This window comes from Capricornis sumatraensis, chromosome 17, assembly GCF_032405125.1.
Source record: "Capricornis sumatraensis isolate serow.1 chromosome 17, serow.2, whole genome shotgun sequence".
In the NCBI taxonomy this organism is placed as follows: Eukaryota; Metazoa; Chordata; class Mammalia; order Artiodactyla; family Bovidae; genus Capricornis; species Capricornis sumatraensis.
The window spans coordinates 70,732,523-70,759,931 of record NC_091085.1 but is presented as its reverse complement, the minus strand read 5'-3'; the positions used below and the strand labels follow the sequence as shown (position 1 = coordinate 70,759,931).

The window sequence follows — 27,409 nt, the reverse complement described above, 5'->3', positions numbered from 1 at the left end:
CTGAGAAAGCTTTCCCTTACCTCTAAGACTAAGGCAGGGCCCCTGCTTCATGCATTTCGAGTGCTTCTTCTTGGTTGCGATTCTCCTGCTTGTGCCCTTACTTTGCTCTGAGATCTTAACTTGCTTCCCACTGAGAGTGTAAACCCTGCCTGGGCAGGACCATTCCCGCTCTGTTTGCTCCATATCCATGACAACCGGCACCTCGCCTGTGCCCAGGAATTACCTGCTCATGATGAGTGATGGTTGAAGAATGCAAATTCCTGGCACAGAAGGAAGAGAGGGGAAGGAGGGTGGAGTTCCATCTGGAAGGTGGAGGGGACCTCAGGTGTGCAGAACAGTCAGCTTCTGCAGTTTCTATAGGAATGACGCCAGTGAGACAGGATCAGGACAGATGAGCCCAATAGACCTCTGAGCTCACAGAGGAAGTTTTCTTCTGGAGGTGGGGAATCGCTGCTCTTACATTCCTCCAAGACAAGGGCCAATCTGGAAACATTCAGGCTGGTTTTGCCTGGCCCTCCCTCCCACGCAGGTCAACCCCATCCAAAGCTGGACTTGTCTCCCCAGGTGTAAATCCAGCACCTGCCATGTAACAGGCACCAGGGACGTGCCCCTTTCAAGGTCAACAGTCCCAGAGGACCCTGGGACTTCTGGTGTCTGAGCCTTTGCCTGACTGCAGGAAGAACTGAAGTGTACAGACTTTTCTCAAATGTGTTTTCCTGCTGGAAGCTGGGTTCTTACATCGATGGCCCCTGAGGCCTCACACCTGCTCGATTCTAGGACCAACTGGGTGTTGGTATTTCAGGCTTGCTCTATCATGTTTGCTGAGATTCTCCAGAAGCCTAGGTGTTCTGACAGGTGACAAGTTTCAGAACTGCTGGCCCTCCCTGTGTCTCCTCCAGGCTTCTGATTCCATCCATCCAAGAGGGTGGCCAGTTAATCAATTGAATCAATAGTTTGCTCACCTCCCCCTCTTAGGAGTCTAGGCTTTGGAGTCAGGCAGAACAAGGCTGGGTTCTGTGCACCTCCAAAGCTGTATGACTTTGGGAAAGTCACTCCCCCTCTCTGGGCATTGGATTCTCATGCCTGATCTGTGAAATGTGATAAGATACTTTCCTTGTAGGACTACATGAGGAGTGAACACATCCTGAATGCAGGATGCTCATTATAATGGGAGGGGTGAGAAGTGAAGTTGCTCAGTCGTGTGCGACTCTTTGCGATCCCGACTGCAGCCTACCAGGCTCCTCCATCCGTGGAATTTTCCAGGCAAGAGTACTGAAGTAGGTTGCCATTTCCTTCTCCAGGGGATCTTCCCGACCCAGGGATTGAACCCAGGTCTCCTGCCTTGCAGGCAGACGCTTTACCCTCTGAGCCGCCAGGGAAGCCCCATAATGGGAGGGGTAGCTGTTGTTTATTAGCTGTTGTTCGTAGCTGAGGAATAGCAGAGCACAGAGTCTGTGCCCAGAGGTGGAGGCTGCAGCTCTCTTGCTGTTCTTCTGGGGCAAGGAAGTGTGGACGCAGCACTGGTGCCCTCAGCCACAGTCGCAGGGAAAGGTGAGGTTTGCAGATTATACAGCCGGTGTGATTTCTCAAGTCTCCCCATTTGTAGGGAGCTATACCTAAATATCTTCTTCAGATGCAAACATTCTAAAGAACACAAATGATTGTCCCTTCACAATAGAACCATTCTGCTAGTTACTGCTCCCGGCTGAGTGACTTTGGCCGAGTTCCCATCTTCAGACAGTAGAGTTAGAAATTTGCCATCCAGCAGGTGTCGAGGGCAAATTCTCTACGAGATTTCCTGCTCCCTTGGCAACCTGGTGAACTCCTATTCCTCCTTCAAAGGCCCAGAGCAGATGTCACCTCTTTAATTTTTCTCCCGTTCATCTCCACACCTGGAAGGAGTTCTTTCCTAACTGTCTTCCACAGACTTCCCTGGTGCTCCAGTGGTTGAGTCTGCCTTCCAATGCAGACAGCATGAGTTCCATCCCTGATTAGGGAACTAAGATACCACATGCCACACAGTGCAGCCAAAAAAAAGAAAGAAAGAAAGTGAACTGCCTTCCAGATGTGACTTTCCTGATTCTGGGATTCTAGTGGCTACATCTTGATTTTAAAAGGTTATTTTTCCCTTTGGTTAGAACTCTCCTGTCTCTCCAAAACCTTTTCCAGGAGAAGAACCCTCAAGCCTAGAGAAGTCATTTTGTTATTTATTTCTTGTTGCATTTTAGTTTCTTAAAGACGTGGATGCAGAGATTTAAAAACAAACCCAGGGCTCTAAAAACCCAAGCAGCGCCCCCAACAGTCACTTCTCAGGTCCGGGGTTTTAGGACCTTCCTCGGGGCTTATGGAGGGAAATTGTGCACAGAGAGCAGGAGGGCATGAAGATTAGGAGTCCTAGCAGTGTGCACCTGGCAGGCGATGGGGCCCACAGAAGGTGAGGAAAAGGCGGTGTCTCTGTAGAGGGCTTCAGGGGCCCCTCGTGATGAGACCACGTGTGTGAAGCTCTCAGCACCGTGGCCACATGCTCAGAAAACGATGCTGGCAGGAAGACATGCCCCTCTGATCTATTAGGGATAAACTTCCTGTCCCGTACCACTGTCTCTGGGACTTCCCTGCCCATCCAGTGGTCAAGACCCTGCACTGACCATGCAGGGGGCGTGGGTTTGATCCCTGGTCAGGGAACTAAGATCCCACAGCCGCAAAAAAAAAAAAAAAAAAAAAAAAAAATTAAGAATCTCATCTCTCTGAATAACATAAAAAGTCATACACACACACACACACACACACACACACACACACACAGAGTTCTCAGGACCATCTCTGTTGGATCAGGGAGCAGACAGAATTTAATTAACAGAAGTGAATTCAGCCTGAATTAACATCTGCTGCAGCCCCACAGATGGCCTCCTCTTTGGAAGAAACCACCTGCCCCACAGGCCTGCAAAGCTGAAGGGGGTCCAGGGAGTATCTCTCTGTGAGGATCTTCCTGTCCCACCTGGGCACCTGAGCAGTGTTGGACTGGGGCCACCACCTGCGTAGAAACACCCAGTCTGTTCTGTCCCTTGGTGGAGGAGAATCCCTGCTCAGCATCACCAGCTGTGTTCTTTCCATTTTGGTTCAGCAAGAAGGGGAGGGTGGTGTTTGACAGGTCTCGGTTGATCCTACCAGTAATCCTATGACATGCATGAGGCTGGGGATTTTCCCTCCTTTTCTTGATGAGGAAACAGATTCAGAGAGGGGACAGGATTCATCAGAGACAACCCTCTGGGTGGCAGAGTGTCACCAGGCGGTGATCCATCCTGCCTGAGGCTCTGCTTGGATCAACTGTGCCAAGCGCCCTGCCTGAGTGACCGCTCTGGATTCTCGACGCCTCCTTCTGGGAGCCGCACCCTGACACTGTTTTGCCGATGAGCATGCTGAAGCGCCTTCGCCCAGAGCTCACCCTGTTTGAAGTGAGAACCCACATCGGTGTCCAGGGCACCCACCAAGGTACCTGAGGACGGTGGGTCTTCACAGTGGCTATTGTCTCGCACTGGCCTGGAGCGGGAGAGCTTGGTGCCATTCACGGCACTGCCAGTAATTTCACATGTGACCTCTGGCCTCTGCTCACCTACCAAGCAAGCACACTGGACCTGCCAAATGTCCCCCTCTCAGGCTGGCAGGTGGGAACCTGAGTGGCTTATGGGGAAACACAGGGTGACCTGTGAAACCCCAAACCTAAGGGCCAGAGTGCAGGTTGAATTATCTACTGGCAGGTTGGCCACATTGGTGGCCTGGCACAGCTTCCTCTCTCACTGTTCAGTTCAGTTCTGTCGCTCAGTCATGTCCGACTCTTTGCGACCCCATGAATCCCAGCACGCCAGGCCTCCCTGTCCATCACCAACTCCCAGAGTTCACTCAGACTCACGTCCATCGAGTCAGTGATGCCATCCAGCCATCTCATCCTCTGTCGTCCCTTTCTCCCCCTGCCCCCAACCCCTCCCAGCATCAGAGTCTTTTCCAATGAGTCAAACTCTTCTCATGAGGTGGCCAAACTATTGGGGTTTCAGCTTTAGCATCATTCCCTCCAAAGAAATCCCAGGGTTGATCTCCTTCAGAATGCACTGGTTGGATCTCCTTGCAGTCCAAGGGACTCTCAAGAGTCTTCTCCAACACCACAGTTCAAAAGCATCAATTCTTCGGTGCTCAGCTTTCTTCACAGTCCAACTCTCACATCCATACATGACCACTGGAAAAACCATAGCCTTGAGTAGACAGACCTTTGCTGGCAAGGTAATATCTCTGCTTTTCAATATGCTATCTAGGTTGGTCATAGCTTTTCTTCCAAGGAGTAAGTGTCTTTTAATTTCATGGCTGCAGTCACCATCCGCAGTGATTTTGGAGCCCCCCAAAATAAAGTCTGACACTGTTTCTACTGTTTCCCCAACTATTTCCCATGAAGTGATGGGACCAGATGCCATAATCTTCGTTTTCTGAATGTTGAGCTTTAAGCCAACTTTTTCACTCTCCTCTTTCACTTTTATAAAGAGGCTTTTGAGTTCCTCTTCACTTTCTGCCATAAGGGCGGTGTCATCTGCATATCTGAGGTTATTGATATTTCTCCCGGCAGTCTTGATTCCAGCTTGTGTTTCTTCCAGTCCAACGTTTCTCATGATGTACTCTGCATATAAGTTAAATAAGCAGGGTGACAATATACAGCCTTGACGTACTCCTTTTCCTATTTGGAACCAGTCTGTTGTTCCATGTCCAGTTCTAACTGTTGATTCCTGACCTGCATACAGATTTCTCAAGAGGCAGGTTAGGTGGTCTGGTATTCCCATCTCTTTCAGAATTTTCCACAGTTTATTGTGATCCGATCCACACAGTCAAAGGCTTTGGCATAGTCAATAAAGCAGAAATAGATGTTTTTCTGGAACTCTCTTGCTTTTTCCATGATCCAGCGGATGTTGGCAATTTGATCTCTGGTTCCTCTGCCTTTTCTAAAACCAGCTTGAACATCAGGAAGTTCACGGTTCACATATTGTTGAAGCCTGGCTTGGAGAATTTTGAGCATTACTTTACTAGCGTGTGAGATGAGTGCAATTGTGTGGTAGTTTGAGCATTCATTGGCATTGCCTTTCTTTGAGATTGGAATGAAAACTGACCTTTTCCAGTCGTGTGCCCACTGCTGAGTTTTCCAAATTTGCTGGCATATTGAGTGCAGCACTTTCACAGCATCATCTTTCAGGATTTGAAATAGCTCCACTGGAATTCCATCACCTCCACTAGCTTTGTTCGTAGTGATATCTATCAATTCTGCCTAATCCAGGTGTATTATCTAGGCAATATGGAATCATACAATGTGTGGTCTGTCGGAACTGGTTTTCTTCACTTAGCATAAAGTTTATTCCTTTTAGTGGCTGAACAATATTCCACTGTATGGACAGACCACATCTTGTCTGTGCTTTTATCAGTGGGCACTTGGGATGTTTCAGCTTTGGGGATATTATGAATAATGATGCTGCGAGTAAAAAGTGAAAGTGTTACTCGCTCAGCTGTGTCCGACTCTTTGTGACCCCATGGATTTTAGCCCACCAGGCTTCTCTGTCCGTGGGATTCTCCAGGCAAGAATACTGGAGTGGGTGGCCATTCCCTTTTCCAGGGGATCTTCCTGACTCAGGGATCAAGTCCAGGTCTCTTGCATTGCAGGCAGATTCTTTACCACCTGAGCCACTAGAGAAGCCCAGCGATGCTGTAACAGTGTTTTAATGCACCTGATCTCATTGAGTTCTCTCTCACATGCATTTTCATGGTTTATGCATGTCTCAGTGTCTCTAAATTAGAAGTTAAGAAACAGGCTGCAGACCCCAGAGCTCATGATGGGCAGACCTGGGGGAGGAGAGCTCCTTCTCTGCTCCCTGTCTAGCGCTTCTCCCTTCTAGCTCTCTCTGCCAAATACAGCACCCCAACTGGCTTTTGCCACCTGCTCCTTTAAGAAGCCAGATAAGACGATTACATAGATCCTAAAATGGCTCCCTTGTTCTCCTTACAGATTTTCTGAGTGATCCTGCTTCTTTTTCTGTCTTGTCTGATTTTCTCCTTCCTGACCTTTTCCCGATTAAAAAGCTGGGGGAAAATGTCAGACTCCAAGCAAGTCACCAAGAGTAAACGGAAAGTGAGCTTCACCCTGAGTCAGGACCCGATTCCAGCCTCAGATGGCTCCCAGGAGCCACCGCAGGAAGGCTGCAACAGCAGCCCTCTGCCAGAGACCCCTCGCCAGGCTGAGCTGGCCTCCCACAAAGGACCCCAAGACACCTGCCAGCAGAGGACCTCCCGATCACCTCCGCCGCAGAATCCCCAAGGAAACCCCCTCTCGTCTGATGACGCCTCCCAAGCACGACAAGCCAACGGGTCAGGGACTGAAGGCCCGGAGATGCCAAATACCAGTGACCTGTCCGCACCAGCCAGGCCCCAGGGCCAGCGAGCCAGAACCCTCTCCAGAGAAGACAGGAAGCAGGCACACATCAAGAGACAGCTGATGACCAACTTCATCCTGGGCTCTTTCGATGACAACTCCTCTGATGAGGACGCCGGTCCTGCCGTGTTCCGACAGTCTTCCCGGAAGGGCAGCCGGGCCAGCCTGGGGACGCTGTCCCTGGAAACTGCTCAGGCCGCAGGCGAGACTGAGACCTGCGCCCCCGTTATAAGGTAATGCACACTCTGTCACAGTCACCAGGAGGTGCAGCGTTGGGGTGGGGTCTGCACCCTTCCCTGCGCAGCCAAGCAACCAGCTATGCCAGTGCTTTGAGGGTGGCTATGTGGCAGGCAGGAGACACGAGGCTCGCCCCCACCTTCCTTCCCTCCTCTCAAAATCATTTGTTGAGTATCTCCTGTGAGTACAGGGCTCCAGGCCAGGACACTGGCTTTCCAGAAGACTGTGGTCTAGTTGGGGCAGATGACCTTGTATGTAACAACTAGTTATAATCTAAGCAGAAAGAAGCTCAGGTTGGCAAGCGCCAAAGCAATGATGGAAACCCCAAGGGAAGGACTGTGTCCCTGCCTCCTGATGAATATTCATTTATTTGTTGATTCATCCAACAGATGATTAACAACTGTAAAACAAGTCTTCCTCCAGTGATGACAGCAGAAACGCAGGGGAATTCCCTGGCTGTGCAGTGGTTAGGCCTTGGCGCTCTCACTGCCTTGGGTATGGGTTCAATTCCTGGTCGGGGAACTAAGATCCCACCTCCAAAAAAAGAAAAAGCAGAAATTCAAATACTGTAACCACGTCCATCAAGTTGATTGTTGAAAACAAATACCTATAGGTCCATCCCAGGTGGGACTGTCCCAGGGATGCAGTCAGTGGCTTCGTTTTTTTTTTTTTTCCTGGTTATTTTTGTTTGTTGTTTGCTTTTTATAGTGAAGTAGCAAAGATACTCTTGATTTATTTGGCTGCGTCAGGTCTTCATTGTGGCATGCAGAATCTTTTGTTGCTGCACAGACACTCTAGCTGTAGCTCATGAACTTAGTTGTTCAGGGGCATGTGGATCTTAGTTACCTGACCAGGGATCGAACTCACATCCCCTACATTGCAAGGTGGTTTCCCAACCACTGGACCACCAGGGAAGTCCCACTGGCTTTGTTTTTGTTGTTACTGTTACTGGACTTTGCCACCTCCCCTCCCAGATTACGAGTGGAATACAATAGCTGCAGGTAGAAAACAAGGGAAAGGCGGTGAGCAGACAGTAGGAAAGAGCCTCCGTCAGCCGTGACTCCGACAGCCTGAAAGAACCTCTGCTGAGTTCTAGGGTTGTGGCCACACGTTCTGGGAAACAAACTCACTCAGAAGGGCAATGCAGACAGTGGAGAGCGGTTGATTACACCAGCGGGCCCAGGGCAGAGTCTCCTCTTAGCCAAGGACCCCAACCAATTTTTGTGAAAACCTTATATACCCTAAGTGTACGTGCGCAAACCCACCTCCCCAAATTCCCTGACAATCAAAGTTAACCTGCGATTCATATGCCTTAAACCTAGGTAGCTAACAGTGGACAATTATCAACAGGCCTGTGGTCACACCCCCAATAAGCATAATAGAATGTATGATTCTCTTTGGTTACACAGATAATTAGAGTATTCTTTTAGCAAGGTAGAGCCCTATAGCTCTTCCTTCCAGGGGCCTGGTTTTCCAGTTGGTATGTCGTTTCCATAGATACTGGGCATATAGATCAAAGTCCAGAGTCCGGCCCAAGACGGAGTCCTGCTTTCAAGATAGAGCCTGTTCTGTTTCCTCCTTCATTGCCCCCTCTTGATGCTCTTAACTCATACTGTGAGCATCATTCAAGGGATATATTGCACCCTGGCTCTCCAACCGCCAATTTGGGAGAACAACACCAACCTTTGGCTTACAAAGTTCATAGTTCAGTTCAGTTCAGTTGCTCAGTCGTGTCCGACTCTTTGCGACCCTATGAATTGCAGCACGCCAGGCCTCCCTGTCCATCACCATCTCCCGGAGTTCACTCAGACTCATGTCCATCGAGTCAGTGATGCCATCCAGCCATCTCATCCTCTGTCATCCCCTTCTCCTCCTGCCCCCAGTCCGTCCCAGCATCAGAGTCTTTTCCAGTGAGTCAACTCTTCTCATGAGGTGGCCAAAGTACTGGAGTTTCAGCTTTAGCATCATTCCTTCCAAAGAAATCCCAGGGTTGATCTCCTTCAGAATGGACTGGTTGGATCTCCTTGCAGTCCAAGGGACTCTCAAGAGTCTTCTCCAACACCACAGTTCAAAAGCATCAATTCTTCGGTGCTCAGCCTTCTTCACAGTCCAACTCTCACATCCATACATGACCACAGGAAAAACCATAGCCTTGACTAGGCGGACCTTAGTCGGCAAAGTAATGTCTCTGCTTTTGAATATGCTATCTAGGTTGGTCATAACTTTTCTTCCAAGGAGTAAGTGTCTTTTAATTTCATGGCTGCAGTCACCATCTGCAGTGATTTTGGAGCCCCAAAAAATAAAGTCTAACACTGTTTCCACTGTTTGCCCAACTATTTCCCATGAAGTGATGGGACCAGATGCCGTGATCTTCGTTTTCTGAATGTTTGGCTGTAAGCGAACTTTTTCACTCTCCTCTTTCACTTTCATCAAGAGGCTTTTGAGTTCCTCTTCACTTTCTGCCATAAGGGTGGTGTCATCTGCATGTCTGAGGTTATTGATATTTCTCCTGGCAATCTTGATTCCAGCTTGTGTTTCTTCCAGTCCAGCGTTTCTCATGATGTACTCTGCATATAAGTTAAATAAGCAGGGTGACAATACACAGCTTTGACGTACTTCTTTTCCTATTTGGAACCAGTCTGTTGTTCCATGTCCAGTTCTAACTGTTGCTTCCTGACCTGCATACAGATTTCTCAAGAGGCAGGTTAGGTGGTCTGGTATTCCCATCTCTTTCAGAATTTTCCACAGTTTATTGTGATCCACACAGTCAAAGGCTTTGGTATAGTCAATAAAGCAGAAATAGATGTTTTTCTGGAACTCTCTTGCTTTTTCCATAATCCAGCGGATATTGGCAATTTGATCTCTGGTTCCTCTGCCTTTTCTAAAACCAGCTTGAACATCAGGGAGTTCACGGTTCACGTATTGCTGAAGCCTGGCTTGGAGAATTTTGAGCATTACTTTACTAGCATGAGAGATGAGTGCAATTGTATGGTAGTTTGAGCATTCTTTTGCATTGCCTTTCTTTGGAATTGGAACGAGAACTGACCTTTTCCAGTCGTGTGGCCACTGCTGAGTTTTCCAAATTTGCTGGCATATTGAGTGCAGCACTTTCACAGCATCATCTTTCAGGATTTGAAACAGCTCAACTGGAATCCCATCACCTCCACTAGCTTTGTTCGCAGTGATGCTTTCTAAGGCCCACTTGACTTCACATTCCAAGATGTCTGGCTCTAGATTAGTGATCACATCATCATGATTATCTGGGTCATGAAGATCTTTTTTGTACAGTTCTTCTGTGTATTCTTGCCACCTCTTCTTAATATCTTCTGCTTCTGTTAGGTCCATACTGTTTCTGTCCTTTATCAAGCCCATCTTTGCATGAAATGTTCCCTTGGTATCTCTAATTTTCTTGAAGAGATCTCTAGTCTTTCCCATTCTGTTGTTTTCCTCTATTTCTTTGCATTGATCGCTGAAGAAGGCTTTCTTATCTCTTCTTGCTATTCTTTGGAACTCTGCATTCAGATGCTTATATCTTTCCTTTTCTCCTTTGCTTTTCGCCTCTCTTCTTTTCACAGCTATTTGTAAGGCCTCCCTAGGCAGCCATTTTGCTTTTTTGCATTTCTTTTCCATGGGGATGGTCTTGATCCCTGTCTCCTGTACAATGTCATGAACCTCAGTCCATAGTTCATCAGGCACTCTATCTATCAGATCTAGGCCCTTAAATCTATTTCTTACTTCCACTGTATAATCATAAGGGATTTGATTTAGGTCATACCTGAATGGTCTAGCGGTTTTCCCTACTTTCTTCAATTTGAGTCTGAATTTGGCAATAAGGAGTTCACGATCTGAGCCACAGTCAGCTCCTGGTCTTGTTTTTGTTGACTGTATAGAGCTTCTCCATCTTTGGCTGCAAAGAATATAATCAGTCTGATTTCGGTGTTGACCATCTGGTGATGTCCATGTGTAGAGTCTTCTCTTGTGTTGTTGGAAGAGGGTGTTTGCTATGACCAGTGCATTTTCTTGGCAAAACTCTGTTAGTCTTTGCCCTGCTTCATTCCGCATTCCAAGGCCAAATTTGCCTGTTACTCCAGGTGTTTCTTGACTTCCTACTTTTGTATTCCTGTCCGCTATAATGAAAAGGACATCTTTTTTGGGTGTTAGTTCTAAAAGGTTGTAGGTCTTCATAAAATCGTTCAGCTTCAGCTTCTTCAGCGTTACTGGTTGGGGCATAGACTTGGATAACTGTGACATTGAATGGTTTGCCTTGGAGACGAACAGAGATCATTCTGTTGTTTTTGAGATTGCATCCAAGTACTGCATTTCAGACTCTTTTGTTGACCATGATTGCTACTCCATTTCTTCTGAGGGATTCCTGCCCGCAGTAGTAGATATAACGGTCATCTGAGTTAAATTCACCCATTCCAGTCCATTTTAGTTCACTGATTCCTAGAATGTCGACATTCACCCTTGCCATCTCTTGTTTGACCACTTCCAATTTGCCTTGATTCATGGACCTGACATTCCAGGTTCCTATGCAATATTGCTCTTTACAGCATCAGATCTTGCTTCTATCACCAGTCACATCCACAATTGGGTATTGTTTTTGCTTTGGCTCCATCCCTTCATTCTTTCTGGAGTTATTTCTCCACAAAGTTCATAATACATTGGAAAATGTAGGGTCCACAGAGCAGAACTATCAAGGCAAGTATAACAATGGTAAATATAGTTTTCCACCAATCACCCTTTACCCAAGATAGTCCCAAAGTCCAGAAAGGAATGTTTTCATTTTACATTGCTCTTATCTGGGTTTTTTTTCCATATCATCTAAAGCAGCTGATACATTGCCAGATAAATCAGGAATATATACACAACATTCACCCTTAATTAAAGCACAGGTCCCTCCTTGAACAGCTGTGAGCATGTCCAAAACCATTCTATTTTGAATTACTGCTTTTGTTACTTCTATGAAACTGGTGTTTACATAATATGTAACCCCACGAGCTGAGTCTATTGACTGTAGATCTGGCTTACACCAAGAGAGCAGGGAGAGATTATGATTGACAAGAGAAAGGAAAGTCTCTTTTTGTCTTCCCAGAAAAGGGCAGAGTGATTTAAAATCTTCTTGGTGGAGCGGTGACACCCACCGGGGAAGTCCATCCATCACAGACAGAGGCATAGCCCCACATACCCAACAGTTGGAGGTGTTGTGACGTCCGTATAGGAATGTGCGCACTGATGAGGCCAAGCAGCAGGAGTTGATCATGTGGCTTCATCCTGAAGGGGCTCATCCGGGATCTTCTTTTCCTTCTTCTTAAGGATGATCTTAGCCTCTTGAGGGTCAGTGGGGTCCCTCTGCGCAGTCCACTCAGCGTTTTCTGGGTCTGCGTGGTTTGCTGTCTTCACCCTCGTATGATGAATCCCAGGGGCAATACCTGCAACTTTAACTGCAGTAGGGATAGTTAGAATAACAGTATAAGGGCCCTTCCACCGAGGGGCTAGCAAATCATGTTTCCAATCTTTGACCCATGCTTGGTCACCAGGCGTAAACTCATGAATCTGTTCCCAAGGGGGAATGGCACCCTTTCTTGTACAAACTTAGTTACCTGATTTATTATCTTACCCAGTTGTTCCATCTGCTGTGAAATCTCATCCCCTCTGCCTGAGGCAAATTTGTTGACACCTGTTTTATTATGGGAGGGGGCCTCCCATACACAGTTTTGTACAGAGAATAGCCATGGGACCATGGGGTCATCCTGAGTCTGAGCAGAGCCATCGGAAGCAAGTCCACCCAGGAGCAGTCAGTCTCTATGATCCACTTGGAGAGTGTCTCTTTAAGTGCCCGGTTGGTTCCTTCCTCCATCCCAGAACTCTGGGCCTATATGCAGTGTGCAGTTTCCATTTTCTGTTTAAAGTTTTGCTTACTTGTACTAAATCAGCTACAAAAGCTGGGCCATTGTCTGATCCAGCGCTGGTGAAGTGAAGTCACTCAGTCGTGTCCGACTCTTTGCGACCCCTTGGGCTTGTAGCCCACCAGGCTTCTCCGTCCATGGGATTTTCCAGGCAAGGATACTAGAGTGGGTTGCCAATCCAAATCTGGGAACCACTTCCCTAAGCAGGCACTGGACTACTTCTGATGCTCTTTTACCCATCCCGAGAACGTACATACCATGACCAGCAGGTAACAGTAATGTCGGTGAGGTTTCATTTCAGTGAAGTCCACTTCCGGGTGTTCTAAGGGCAGCGTGCCTTTTAGTTGAATCCCTGGAGGTTTCTGTCCATGCCGAGAGGCGGCATTAACCTGTGAGCAGGCAGTGCAGTTCTGAGATTCTGTCCTGCATTAGGGAACAGAGGTGGGGAACCAAGAAATATTTTTGAATTAGCTCTTCCAGTTTATCATGGCCTAGGTGGGTTGTTTGGTGTGTTTGGCTTACCAGAGTGGGTGCCAGCTCCTCCGGTACCAATAATTGGCCACTTGGCAATTCCTACCATCCCTTTTCAGTCTTGATACCCCCTTCTGCTTTGGCTAGTTGGTTTTAGGCTTCAGTGTATTTTGGAGAGTCTAGCATTAGCTCAGGCAGCTCTGCCAAAATGAGAGCTTTAATAAGGGCCTCACTTGTCACCCCAAGCCCTCGGCTGCTTATTTAGTGGTCTTATCTGCCAGTCTGTTTCCCCAAGCCTGGGGGTGGGTATCTTCTTTTTGATGTCCTTGGCAGTGTATGACTGCAACCCTTTCTGGTTCCCAGGCAGCATCTAATAGGGTCTTAATTTTTTCCATATTTTTAATATCTTTTTCACTAGCTGTCCAAGGCCTCTCTCCTTATACAGAGCCCTGTAGTGTGGCAAAAGCATACCTGGAGTCTGTGTCAATGTTTGTCTTCTTACCTTTTGACAGCTGGAGGGCCCGGATTAGAGCATATCGTTTGACCCGTTGAGGAGACCAGTGTGACGGCAGAGAGCTAGCCTCAACGATGGTTTCTTCCATGACTACTGCATATCCCGACAGTCATTGTCCTTGTTTCACCAGGCTGGTGCCCTTGGTGTACAGGACCCAATCTGGGTCTGGAATTGGCTGGTCTCTCAAGTCAGGTCTGCTGGCATATTTCCTTGCAGTCATGTGAGGGCCCACCTTCTCCCACAGGAAGGAGAGATAACAGTCCCTGGTATTGAGTAATCCGGGATGTTGACAGCCATTTATGGGGGTCCCCTCGCAGGAGAGCGTTGACCTCATGCGGGACTTCTATGAACAAATCTTGGCCCAAAGTCAGCTGAGTTGCCTCCTGGACCAGTAAGGCAACCACAGCAACTGCCCATAAGCATCCCAGCCACCCAGTGGCAACATTGTCCAGCTGATTAGAGATAAGCCACGGGTCTGTCCCGTGTCCCCGTAGTCTGGGACAACACTCCCACAGCCACCTTGTCCTTTTCAGTCATGTAAAGAGTCAACGGCTTTGCAAGGTCTGGCAGGCCTAAGGCGAGTGCTGATGTCATTGTACTGGATTTGAGTTCTATTAACAGTGGGACATGTTTTGCAAGCCTGGGGGCAGGGGGGAGGGCTGGGGTTGGGGCCGGGGTTGTCTTCCACCCAGACCTCAGGGAATTGTTGAGTTAACTCTCTCTCTTGACTGTTTAGCCCATCCGGTTTCCCTTCCAGGAGATCATGCAACCTCCATTCATCTTGAGGGGTTACTGAGAGGAAGAGTAAATAGGTGGTTGAGCCCACTCGAACAGTGGGTCTTTCGTGGGGGAAAAGGTCACTTGTGCCCCCAATTTAGACAGCAAGTCTCTTCCCAACAAAGGTACTAGGCATTCAGGGATGTATAAAAATTCATGAGTCACTTGGTGCCCCCCACCATCTGATATTTTTGGGGTAGGCTTGAGACACAAAGGCTGCATTTAGTCACCATCTGAGACCCAGCAGCCTCTGGCTGGGTCTATTGGTGTATAAAGTCATAGGCCTCACACAGTCTTTCGCTGAACTCAGAGGGTGATTCGCTTTCCCTTTGAATCACTTTGGAGGGTTTTGCCATACTCATACCTTTTCGGGCCCCCCTGTTGAGGCCTTGTAAAATAGCCGCCTGGTATCTCTCCAGGTGGCCCCTCCCTGCCTCTGTGTTACAGTCCCAGCGGGGCCTCTCATCGGGGTGGCTAGTTCTGCCCACCGCTGCGGGTTTGCAGTACCCTCACGTGCCATTGCTCTTAACCATTTTCTGGCCTCAGTTAGGATCCTGTGTCTGTCCTCAGTGCTGAAGAGGGAGACTAGTAGTTGGATTATGTCATCCCATGCAAGGCGGTGGGTTCGAAAAATAGTCTCCATTAGCCTAATCTGGTAATAATAGGCTACGGGGGAGCTGATGGTGGTGGCTGTCTGTCCCCTGAACCGGAGGCTGCTGTAACTCTCTGAGGGGCATTTGTAGCGGGGGCCCTTTCCTCTGGCTCCTTAGTGGAGCGCAGCCTCTGTTTGATTCTGGTGTCTCCTTTGCCCTTCCTGTCAGTACTCACTGGGAGAGGAGAGGCGGGTATAGCTTGAGCAGTTTGACTGGAGCTGGATCCTGGAGGTGTTGGCCAGAGACTTCTACCTCCGGGAGAGCTGGCGGAGGAGCAGCGGCTGCTGCAGGAACTTCACCTGGCCCTGGATCAGACATTAAGGCGGCCTCCGGTCCTGGTGGAGCACTGGGAGGCGGGCGCGTCTTCATCATCCAGTATGGGGGAGGGCACGTCATCCTCGTCCAAATCCTGCCAGATCCCAGAGGGAGAAGGGGGATCGGGATCTGCGTGTCTTCACCTGCCAGGCAGCATGGCCGAACCAGAACAGCAGGTGGTCCAAGACTGTTTCTCCCTTAAAGTCTGTTCTGCCTTGGTGGACATGATCAGGTGTGGATGAAAACACAAATGGGTTAAATATCCCACGTCTCAGGCCATCTCCAGAAAAGCCAATTCATACTCACTTATGTACCCTGCTCCTTCTAGCCTGACAATTCTGAGGGGGTCAAGAATTTCACAGCAGACGAGACACCTCCTGGGGGAGGGTAGAATACGAGCACACAAGGACCAAGTTTCTTCTCCTAAAAATCCCCTGGTGATCGCTGGTAATAATTTTCCCCGAGATGGCGTGGACTCACCTCCTAAATGACCTTCACAAATTTCCTTCCTAAGCCCTAACACATTCGTTGACCTGTGCACCAAGCAATTGCTGCCACCTGCCTATTCCAGGCTCCTGTGGGTCCCCGCTCCTTCTAGTCCCTCCCAGGGAGGTGATCAGGCCCCCTCTTCCACCCTGCCAGGTGGGTTCCTCCTCACCTGAGCACTCAGTTCCTCTGCTGCCGTCTACTACCTGCTAACGTGAGAGGTCTGGGCATTGAGAAGCAGAATCCTTCCAGAAGGGTGGGGCGCCTTCCTCCCTCTAGAAGATTCAAGCCACAAGGCCTCGGAGTAGTCCCAAATGGGACTTGTCTCCTCAAAGTGAGGAGTTTCCTGGGCAATGCACCAAATGTTGTAGCTACGCGTTTCCGGGAAACAAACTCACTCAGAAGGACAATGCAGGTAGTGAAGTGCAGTTTATTACACCGGCGGGCCCAAGGCAGAGTCTCCTCTTAGCCAAGACCCCAACCAGTTTTTTGGGTTTTTTTTTTAACCCATCTGTGTTTTCATCCACACCTGGTCAAGCCCACCAAGGGAGAACAGACTTTAAGGGAGAAACAGTCTTGGACCACCTGGTGTTCTGGTTCGGCCATGCTGACTGGCAGGTGAAGACATGCAGATCCTGATCCCCCTTATATACCCTAAGTGTATAAGGGTCCCTGAAACTAGTCTGAACACAGGAAAAAGAAAGATGCAATCAAAGTTAACCCGTGATTCATATGCCTTAAGCCTAGATAGTTGCTGCTACTGCTGCTGCTGCTGCTGCTAAGTCACTTCAGTCGTGTCTGACTCTGTGCAACCCCATAGATGGCAGCCCACCAGGCTCCACCGTCCGTGGGATTGTCCAGGCAAGAACACTGGAGCAGGTTGCCATTTCCTTCTCCAATGCATAAAAGTGAAAAGTGAAAGTGAAGTTGCTCAGTCGTGTCTGACTCTTAGCGACCCCATGGCCTGCAGCCCACCAGGCTCCTCCATCCATGGGATTTTCCAGGCAAGAGTGCTGGAGTGGGGTGCCCACAGTGCAGTTATCAATAGGCCTGTGGTCATACCCCAAGAAGCATAATAGAGTGTACGATTCTATTTGGTTACACAGAAAATTAGGGTATTCTTTTAGCAATGGAGAGCCCTGGGGCTCTTCCTTCTGGGGGCCTGGTTTCCAACTGGTATGTCGTTTCCATAGATACTGGGCATATAGCTCAAAGTCCACAGTCCGGCCCAAGTTGGAGTCCTGCTTTCAAGAGAGAGCCTGTTCTGTTTCCTCCTTCACTTTTAAGCACATCGTGTGTGTACACTGTCAAAATGAGAGAAAGCTGGATGAGGAGACGGCCACTTCCATAGGCACCACGTTCCTGGTGAGCTTAACTTTTAACCCTGGTTACTGGAACTGAGAAAGAAAATATTCCCTAGCTGATGGTCTTTAGGGGAAGGCAGTTTTGAGTTTCTTGAAGGGTTAAAGGAACGGCCAGGCTTCAGAGCTGAGCTCCACTCTGGTTCTGCCATCGTCCACTGCGTGACCTTGAACGGGGTGCCGCGTCTGTAAAATTAAACGGGATAATGTGTATAAAGTATGCAGAGTCTGGTATACAGTAGGTGCTTAATAAGAAGTAGACTCCTCAGCCCCTTTCCCACCAGCACCCACTTCATCCAGCACTCAGATTTACCCAGAACTTCCCTACTTCTACCTATAGTTTATATAAATTACCCATTTATCCTTCATAAACACAGTACAATGCTCGCAATGGATCCCTATTTTACAGATGAGAAAACTGAGGCTCTGATACTCAGCTTTAAAAAAACTGCAACAGGGACTACCCTGGTGGTCCGGTGGCTAAGACTCAGTGCTCTCAATGCAGAGGGTCTGGGTTCGATCCCTGCTCAGGGATCTAGATCACGAATGCCATAACTAAGATCCAATGCAGCAAAATAAATAAAATAAATTTTAAAAAATTATGAAATAAGGCCATTTGCAGCAACATGGATGGACCTAGAGATGACCATATTAAGTAAAGTAAGTCAGACAGAAAAAAGACGAATATCTTATGATATCACTTATATGTGGAATCTAAAAAAAAAAGGATACAAATGAACTTGCAAAACAGAAACAGACTCAGACATGGAAAACAATCCTATGGTTACCAAAAGGGAGAGCAGGGGAGGATATAAGTTAGAAGTTAGAGATTAACATATATATGTCTGCAAAGAGCTGGACACAGTATATATATATATATATATATATATACACACACACACACACACACACGCAAAGAGCTGGACACAACTGAAGCAACATAGCACTCATGCATGCTATATATTTAAAATAGATAAACAACAAGGACCTACTATATAGCACAGAGAATGAAATTCACTATCTTGTAATAATGTATAAAGGAAACATCTGAAAAAGTATATGTGTATAACTGAATCACTTTGGTGTACAAAAAACTAACACAACACTGTAAATCAACTATGAAAGTGTTAGCCACTGAGTCATATCCAACTCTTTGCGACTCTATGACCGTAGCCTTCCAGGCTTCTCTGTCCATGGGATTCTCCAGGCGAGAATACTGGAGTGGGTTGCCATTCCCTTCTCTAGGGGATCTTCCCGACCCAGGGGTTGAACCCAGGTCTCTTGCATTGCAGGCAGATTCTTTACCATCTGAGCCATCAGGGAAGTTATACCTCAATTTAAAAAAACGGTTTTAAAAAGAGGCAAAGTACCTTTTCTAAGATCACACAGCTCAGAAGTGGCAGAGCCAAGTTTTAAGGCCAAATCTGCTAGACAGCAGGACTCAGGTTCTGTCGTATCACACAGTGTGTTCTCCAGTAATCTCCAATATCCTCTCCCCTCCAGACCCTGTTCTTTCCCTCACTGTGGCAATTTCAGCAGGGATTAGGGAAAAGCAGTGTATTAAACCAAGTTTAAGTCTGAGTGAACTCCGGGAGCTGGTGATGGACAGGGAGGCCTGGCGTGCTGCAACTCATGGGGTCACAAAGAGTCGGACATGACTGAGCGACTGAGCTGAACTGAACTGAAACCAAGTTACCCAAATGGATAAGCATCAGAGATTATTAGACCTGAACGTCCAGTGAGCTGGTTCTAAGCGACTTCTAATGAGGAAGGATGGAGAGATGCATTTAGCACAATGGTTCCAGCAGGAAATAAGATAGAAAATCCTAGCAGGGAGATTGGAAATGTGCAAATAAATAGGTAGACTGCAAGATAGTTTCCAAGTGTGTTCAATGCCGGGAAGGAAACAGGGTACAGAATAAATACCTGTGGGGTCTATTTTAGAGAAATGTGGTCAGGTCAGGTAAGAGCTCTTGGAAGAGGCAACTTTCAAGCCAAACTAGAACAGTCCAACAGAACTTTCTGCCAGGTTGGAATGTTCCAGAATGGAATATTCTAGAACTCTGCTGTTCAGTTTGGCAGCCATTCATATTTGACTGCTGAGCACTTGAAGTGTGCCTGGTGTGACTAAAGGACTGAATTTTATTTTTTTATGGCCTTATGATGGAGCTTTGGGATCTTAGTTCCCCAATCAGGGATTGAGCCTGCACCCTTAGCACACTGGACTGTCAGGAAATTCCCAGAACTGAGTTTTTAATTTAAGTTTTAATTAAATAGCCTCCTGTGGCTGGCGGCTGTTGTTTTGGATGGCACAGACCCAGCCCTCCTGGACAAAAGGAAAACAACTGTGTGAATTCCTCCTGGGCTCCCCTCCTGTCCCTTTGCTTTTGGGTTCATCTCAGGCCAAGAGTTGGAACCTGACCTTTCCTTGGACTTGGAAACAGTTCCCCTAGGGGTCAGAATCTCATGTAACCCTTTGAAACAGAGCTGATGAGAACATTACATGATGTAGCAAAATAGTTCCTTACTGGTTATACTGTGAAATGAAGGTCATGGGGCAATCCCACGTGTTCGTGACAAGCAGCAAAGTGGTTAGTACACAGTGGACCTAGGCTAAGATCCCAGGTTCAGAGCCACCTCTTACTAGCATGTTACCTTAATGTTCCTACATTGGGAATGCATGTGTGGATTGAGTGGAATGGGGCAGGTTCAGGATTATACAGTCCTAAAATTTAAAGTTATGAAACTTAAGTTTATTAACTGGCTGTGAATGTACTTACCAAAACCTGCCTTGCGTAGATGCCCAGTTATTTTTGGTCTTCATTTATCCCACTTTGTGTGAATATTTATGCCTTCTTCTGGTGAAATATTAACACCATAATGTGTCATATAAGGCTTACCTTCCTAAAAAAAATTCCCAAATTCCAAAATACATTGGACCCTGGGGACTTCTGGTGAGGGATTGTAGACACGTGTGTGTAGTATGCTTAGAATATTTACTGGTGCACAGTAAGCACAAAAAACGTTCGAGGGAATTCCCTGGTGGTCCAATGGTTAGTACTCCACTCTTTCACTGCCGAGGGTGTGGGTTTGATTTCTGGTTGGTGAACTAAGATCCCACAAGCCATGCATTGTGGCAAAAAAAAAAGAAAGAAACTGTTCATTCTTAATAAGTGTGTAATAGTAATCATTGTCTTTATGTGGTCATTTATATGGGTCATTTATATCATCTTCTGCATTTTCTAACTTTCTGCTGTAAATATTGTTATAAGACGTTTTAATGATGTTTAATCACAAAACACCCTTCCCTGGTGGCTCAGAGGTATAAAAGTGATGGGGAGGAGAAAGCAAACCAGTCATTTCACTACATATATAAGAAGCTGAAGCCCAGAGAGGTTCAGGGGTCTCCCTGAGGTCTCCCAGCATAGGCTGGGAAGACCTCAAAGCCATTCAAACCCAGACCCTCAGCAGATGCAGATCAGAAAGTGGTCTTCGAACTCCCAGTGTTGATGCTTCCGCTTAACCTGGGCCCTGGGAAAGGCACCTCCAGCCAGCCTCCAGCCTCCTTCTAACTTGTTCTTTCCATTAATGGGAAGAGTTGTGCTGTGCTGTGCTTAGTCGCTCAGTCATGTCCAACTCTTTGTGACTCCATGGACTGTAGCCCACCAGGCTCCTCTATCCATGGGGATTCTCTAGGCAAGAATACTGGAGTTGCCATGCCCTCCTCCAGGGGATCTTCCCAACCCAGGGATCAAACCCAGGTCTCCCGCATTGCAGGCAGACTCGTTAGCATCTGAGCCACTAGGGAAGCCCAATGGGAAGAGTTAGGAGATAGTATTACCGACCAGGGTTCTTGGCCTTCCTCGACCAATAGAAACTGACTAGAGGCCAGACAAGAAGTTCAGACAAGGCAGCCGGCTGCCGCTGCAGGAGGGAAAGAAAACAAGTAACAGATTCCTTTGTTTGCTCCCTCACAAGGGGGAGGGGAACTCATTCCTTATATGGGGTGAGGGTAGAGGTGTGTCCAGGGGTCAGATTGGAGAGGTGGCGTAGGTGGTCTGCCCAACCCTCTGTGGGGTTGTGTGCAGGGCACATGCACAATGCCCTGACACTCACTTTTTGCTCCCAGCTCTTCAGAAATGGCAGCTGGGTGTTTTTGTGTTTTTGTATCTGAGGAGCCTGGCAGGCTACAGTCCATGGGGTTGCAAAGAATAGGACAAGGCTGAGCATGCACACAGTTTATTTTTTATGTTTTGGTTTGCTGTCAACGTAAGTTACATTTATTGTTATTGCAGTGTTTTCTAGGCAGTGTTTTGGGTCCTTTCAACTACTTGGAGAAGCCTTCATTCGTTCATTCTAACTGGAATCAGTTTGTCCGGGTCCAAGTCTCCAGCACCTGTATATATTCTATCTCTGCATCCTCTCCTTATCTGTATAATGATAGTAAATAAAACCAGTAGGGTTGTTGCCATGATTAAATGAGACAAAGGCACCAAAGAGGACCCTGTACTTGTCTTAGAAGGAAACTTACTTAGGGTCACAGGGCAGCTGCGTCCTTCCTGTCTTGGAGGCCCTCATTTTAGCTGGGGACCCAGGTGGTTCCAAGTGTGTGCCAGACGATCACGGGGGAAGGGGTGGGGGACTGGGGGCTGGGGAGGAGAGGTGGGTGGGTAGGGAGGAGGCTGGAGCAGACATGTGTCTGGTAGCATAGATGAAAGAAAAAGCAAAAGCCGGCGCTTGGAAGCCAGAAGTTGGCTTGACTCCGGGGGCTTTTACCAGGCACCGAGGTGACATTGGACTCACATATTAAAGAACCCCTATTTTCCACCACTGCTCTACTGTGTGCGTATTCCAGGACGTGAATTGCTGGAGAGTTTTCCCCAGCTGCCAGAGTGTAGGGGATTGCTATCCTGGAATTGTTCTACTCCAGTCGGGGGAACTGGGGAGCCTCGAGATTCTTTTAAACTCTCCGACCGCAAGCTCCGGGCGCCCAAGGTCAGCGGTGGCTGCGCGGCTGGCTGCCGGCTGGGCGAGGGGAGGTGGAGGGGGACCGGACGCTGGGGGGAGAAGGCGGGGTTCGCGTCCAGTCCCGGGACGGGAGGCGGGAGGCGGGGCCCGGTCGGGGGCGGGGCCTGCCCGGAAGGCGGGGCCCGCCTTGGGGCGGGGCCTGGCGGGCGCGTCTGCCCCCCCGCCCCCGCCCCCCGACACTCCCGTGCCGGACGCTTTTCAGGATGGAGGAAGCCAGACGCAGAGTTGAGCTCCTGCAGGCTGGTGCGCCACTCGGCCCGAGGCTCTCTAGGACAGCGCCTCCGCCTCCCTGTCAGGACCTGGCCGGGCCCCAGGACCGGGGTCTGCTTCACGGGGTTCGGGGGTGCATGCTCTGCGTCCCAAGAGCAGCCTGGTGAGCGGCAGGACGGTCGACATGAGCCCTGCCAAGTGCAAGGTCTGTTCCCCTGACCGCAAAGTAAAGTAAGTCAGTCTTCCAGTATAATGACCTTTATCTTTTATAAGCTTGTGCCGAGTCCCTCCCACCCCACCCCCAACTCCCTGCCCCGAGTAAAAACCAGCTGCACCACCCCGTCTTCCCCGCCTCCGCCCCCACCCAAAGAAACGCTGGCTTCAGTTTGGCAGCTGGGGAGATGGAGCCCTCCTCGAAGCCGCTAGCTCGGCTTGGCATTTGAAGAGGCAGTTTTGGCAGTGATGCTGATTGGAGGAGGCAGCGCAGGAGCGCACAGGTGCCTCTAGTTGACAGGTTGGCGGAGGCCGAGCTTTCCGCCTCGTCCTCCCCTTAGCCTTGATAAGGATGATGGTTGCACATGGTAGGTATTTTTGAAGCCTCGTGATCGTGAAGCCCGGGTGGGAGGGGGACTCACGTGCCCCTGGGCAGGCATCCCATCTAAGGTTGTTTGCTAAGCAGATGAGCGCTGCCATTTCTGTGCCTGAGTCCTTCTTGGGGCAACTTGTTTAATCTCATTTCTTTTTTGTCTCATTTTAATTGCATTTTTTAAAATTACCAAAGTGATGATAATTATGTTCGTTGTTCAAAATTCAGAAAATTATAGATAAGCGAAAAAGGAAGAACAAACTCAACCCACATTTGATCTTTATTAACAGTTGCTATGTAGTCTTGCAGCCTTTTTGTGTGCGTGCAGATGTATTTTAATTTGTGAACTCGAATCATACTGAACATACTATGTCATAACTCACGCTTTCATTTTATATCTCATTCTTTTGTAAGTATTCTACCACCAGGCTCTGCAGACTATGGCCCACAGTTTGTTTTTGTGTGCCTGGTGAGCAGAGAATAGTTTTTACCTTTCTTTCCTTCTCTGTCTGTCTATCTATCTACACTGGGTCTTAGCTGAAGCACATGAGATGTTTTAGCTGTAGCATGTAGGATCTAGTTCCATGACCAGAGATCGAACCTGGGCCCCTGCAATGGGAGCGTGGAGTCTTAGCCACTGGACCACCAGGGAAGTCCAAAGAATAGTTTATAACTTTTGAATGGCTGAAACAAATCAAAAGAATACTACTTGGTGAGTTGTGAAAATTACATGAAGTTCAGATTTCAGGGTCTACAAATAAGGTTTTATTGGAACATATATAGCTGTTTTTGTGCTTCAAGGGCAGAGTTTAGTAGTGGAATAGAGACTGTCTAGACTCTAAAATCTAAAGTATTTACTATCTAGTCCTGGACAGAAGACATTTGCCGACCCTTGTTCTGCAGCATGCAGAAGGGGTCCATTGTGTTCCTTTAAATGGATACACTTTATTTATTTATTTATTTTTAAATTTCAAAATCTTTGATTCTTACATGCGTTCCCAAACATGAACCCCCCTCCCACCTCCCTCCCCATAACATGTATCTGGGTCATCCCCATGCACCAGCCCCAAGCATGCTGTATCCTGCGTCAGACATAGACTGGCAATTCGATTCTATTCTTATATGATAGTGTACATGTTTGGATACACTTTAAAATGTATAAATAATCTCCTACAAAGAATGGATATTTGGGCTCCTTCTCCCTTTTTCTTATTATAACCAACACAGCAAAAAACAGCTTCATGGCTAAGTCTCTATCACTTATTCTTTTCCCAGGGTATATCCATCTGGCCCATAAACATTCCTTGAATATCTCCCGAGTATACGGTCTGCATCTAGAAACAGGAAGGGACCCAGAAATGTTTGGGAAACCTGAGCTCTGCCTTCTGGGAACACTTGGTCTAGTGGGGGAAGCAGGTGTTTTCTTAGTAATTCAAAATCACAGCCCCCTGGGGCAACAGTAATTAAGTGCTTCCTCTATGGGGTGCTTTCAAGATGCCAGACTGAATACTCTGTATGGTGAGCTCATGCCAGGTCTGCATCACCACCATGGGACACTCAGTGGGTGCTGTCACCCCCATTTTACAGATGAGGAAACTGAGGCTGTTGGGGCTGGTGAGAGGATAACCAGGATTCACACTCAGGCTGTTGCGCAAAGGGCTCTCCATGGGCAGCCATGTTCGAATGCTTGATGTGCTTGAACAGACTCTAAATGTCAGCCCTTCCTCATGTTGGACTAGTCAGAAGACTAAAGGACTCGGCTGGCAACTAGTGACTGTGGCTGGTGAGCACACCAAGGCAGTAAAAGACTCCTAGAGCCAGAGGGACCTCAGTGGTTGTTGATTTCTCAGCTATGGGCTCAGAGAGAGCGAGAGATATGTCCCGGATGTGTGGCCACTCCTCCAGGAGGGAGGCTGGCCCTCCAGTTTTTCAGTCCTTCCGCAGAGCAGACTGTCAGAGCCTTCAGAGAGACTTGGAGGGCTCAGAATGTGTCTGAGCAGAGGGGCCGCAGAAGGGCAGGGCTCCCAGATTTGGGTCACAGTCATTCTTGTGCACTAAGTTTTTTGGGGAGTATGGGAGTTATATTTCTTCCACATTTGGATCCCTAATCTAACCTGTCCAGCCAAAACACTTAAATCCTAGAGTAACAAAAGCAGATCAGGTGGTCTGGAAAGGATGCATTTTTTCCCCTGTCACCACAAAAACTTTAGCCTGCAACTCTTTTTCTCGCTGCACTGGGTTTTCATTGAGGCATGTAGGCTCTTAGTTGGGGCATGCAGGATCTAGTTCCCCGACCAGGGATTGAACCTGGGTCCCCTGCATTGGGAGGGTGGAGTCTTAACCTCTGTACCACCAGGGAGGTCCCTAACCTATAACTTTTGTTGTTTATTGTTGTTCAGTCGGTAAGTCATATCTGACTCCTTGCAACCCCATGGATTGCAGTGTGCCAGGCTTCCCTGTCCTTCACAATCTCTTGGACTTTGCTCAGACTCATGTCCATTGAGTCGGTGATGCCATCCAACCACACCTTAATCCAAAAGAATAGTTTTCACAAATACTTTAATCCAAAGAAATGAACTTGCAAGAAATTGGAATTGTCCTGGCAAGTTCAAAAGGCCATGTGATCACAGTGTATATAATAATGAAACTGAAAAGTGAAAGTCAAGTCGCTCAGTTGTATCTGACTCTCTGCAACCCCATGGAGTATAGCTTACCATGCTCCTCTGTCCATGGGATTTTCCAGGCAAGGGTACTGGAGTGGGTTGCCATTTCCTTCTCCAGGGGATCTTCCCAACCCAGAGATTGAACCTGCGTGTCCTGCATTGCAGGCAGGCACGTTACCGTCTGAGCCACTATGAAGATGCTTTCTTGGGTCACTGCATGGTTCCTCTCTTAGCTTAGAGTCGCTAAAAAGATGGAGATAGACAGCCCCACTCTGCCACTGAGCTGTGTAACCTTTAGCAAGTGTCATCCACCCTCTGAACCTTGGTTTCCTCATCTGTCCCTGAGGCTGATCCTAACTGGACTTTCCAGGCTTCTTACGCACAGAACTTGAGTGCTGTCCTGAGTCAGCACAGACATTTGGACAGCTGATAACAGTGATGACAGGATTCGGTTGCTAAAGATGCCTGGGGAGTTGTGAGGTGTTTGGGATCCTGTCCTGAAGCCCTAGACAATCTACTGAGGAGCCAGAACTAGCAGGAAGGCCAGGTCCCAAATGCCAGCCAGCATCCTTTGGTGTGCAAACAGGACTAGAGTTCAGAGAACAGATGAATGAATGTGGGTCAGAGTGGTTGGAGAAGAGCTGCTCAAGAGGAGTCTTGAGTGGAATAGAAGGAAATAAAGTTGAGGGCCATGAGGCAGAAGAATCTGGTCTTCAGTGAGCCCCACAATACTGCATGGTGACATCACTGCTAAGGGAATCCAGCTCAGCACCATGGCCAGCTGCCCATGTTGACCTGTTGATTGTTGGTCTGTGGGTGGGTCTCACTCCTGGGTCGTGCACATTAGAGTTTCCTGGGGGGCTTTTGAAAAATGTAGATGCCTGAGTCCCCCCTCAATCCCTGAACCCCGAGAGATGCTGATTGATTAGTAGTCTGGGCATCAGTTTTTTGGGGATGGGGCTGTGCTGGGTCTTTGTTGTGGCATGTGCACAGGCTTCCCTTTAGTTTCGACACATGTGCTTCTCATCATAGACGGCCAGGTTCTCTAGTTGTGGCACGTGGGCTCTAGAGTGAGCGGGACCTCTGGGTGCCTCATGATATATAGGGTGTTAGTTCTTCAGCCAGGGATCACACCATCCCCTGCATTGGAAGGCAAATTCTTAACCTCTGGACTACCAGGGAAGTCCACCATTAGGATTTTGAATGTTTGCGTTTCTTATCAGGAGCCAAAGCACAAAGTGTGGAAACAACTTTGCCATGACTCCCCAGGTCGTAAGTAGTAGATTCTGATTCAAAGCCTGGAAGGATGGCTCTAGTCTGCTGGGATCTCTCAGCGGTGGCACTGTTAACATTTGGGGCCCTGCAGATGGTGACTGGAGTCACGAAATTAAAAGACATCTGCTCCTTGGAAGGAAAGCTGAGACAAACCTAGACAGCATATTAAAAAGCAGAGCCATCACTTTGCTGACAACAGTCCATCTAGTCAAAGCTATGGTTTTTCCAGTAGTCACGTACAGATGTGAGTTAGACTATAAAGAAGGCTGAACCCCGAAGAATTGATGCTTTCAAACCGTGATGCAGGAGAAGCCTCTTGAGAATCCCTTGGACAGCAAGGAGATCAAACCAGTCAATCCTAAAGGAAGTCAACCCTGAATATTCATTGGAGGAACTGATGCTGAAGCTGAAGCTCCAATACTTTGGCCACCTCGTGCAAAGAACTGACTCATTGGAAAAGACCCTGATGC

At 48.0% G+C, this 27,409-nt stretch overlaps 1 protein-coding gene across 1 annotated transcript in view; it reads left to right on the top strand.

Annotated features, from left to right (window-relative positions):
- Window positions 1–6,115: 6,115 nt before the first annotated feature.
- The window catches only part of ACACB (acetyl-CoA carboxylase beta), a 98,254-nt gene continuing 76,960 nt past the window's right edge, over window positions 6,116–27,409 (top strand). The window contains exon 1 of the mRNA XM_068989602.1: window positions 6,116–6,687. Coding sequence (XP_068845703.1) covers window positions 6,116–6,687 — 572 coding nt within the window. The remainder of the gene's footprint in view (window positions 6,688–27,409) is intronic.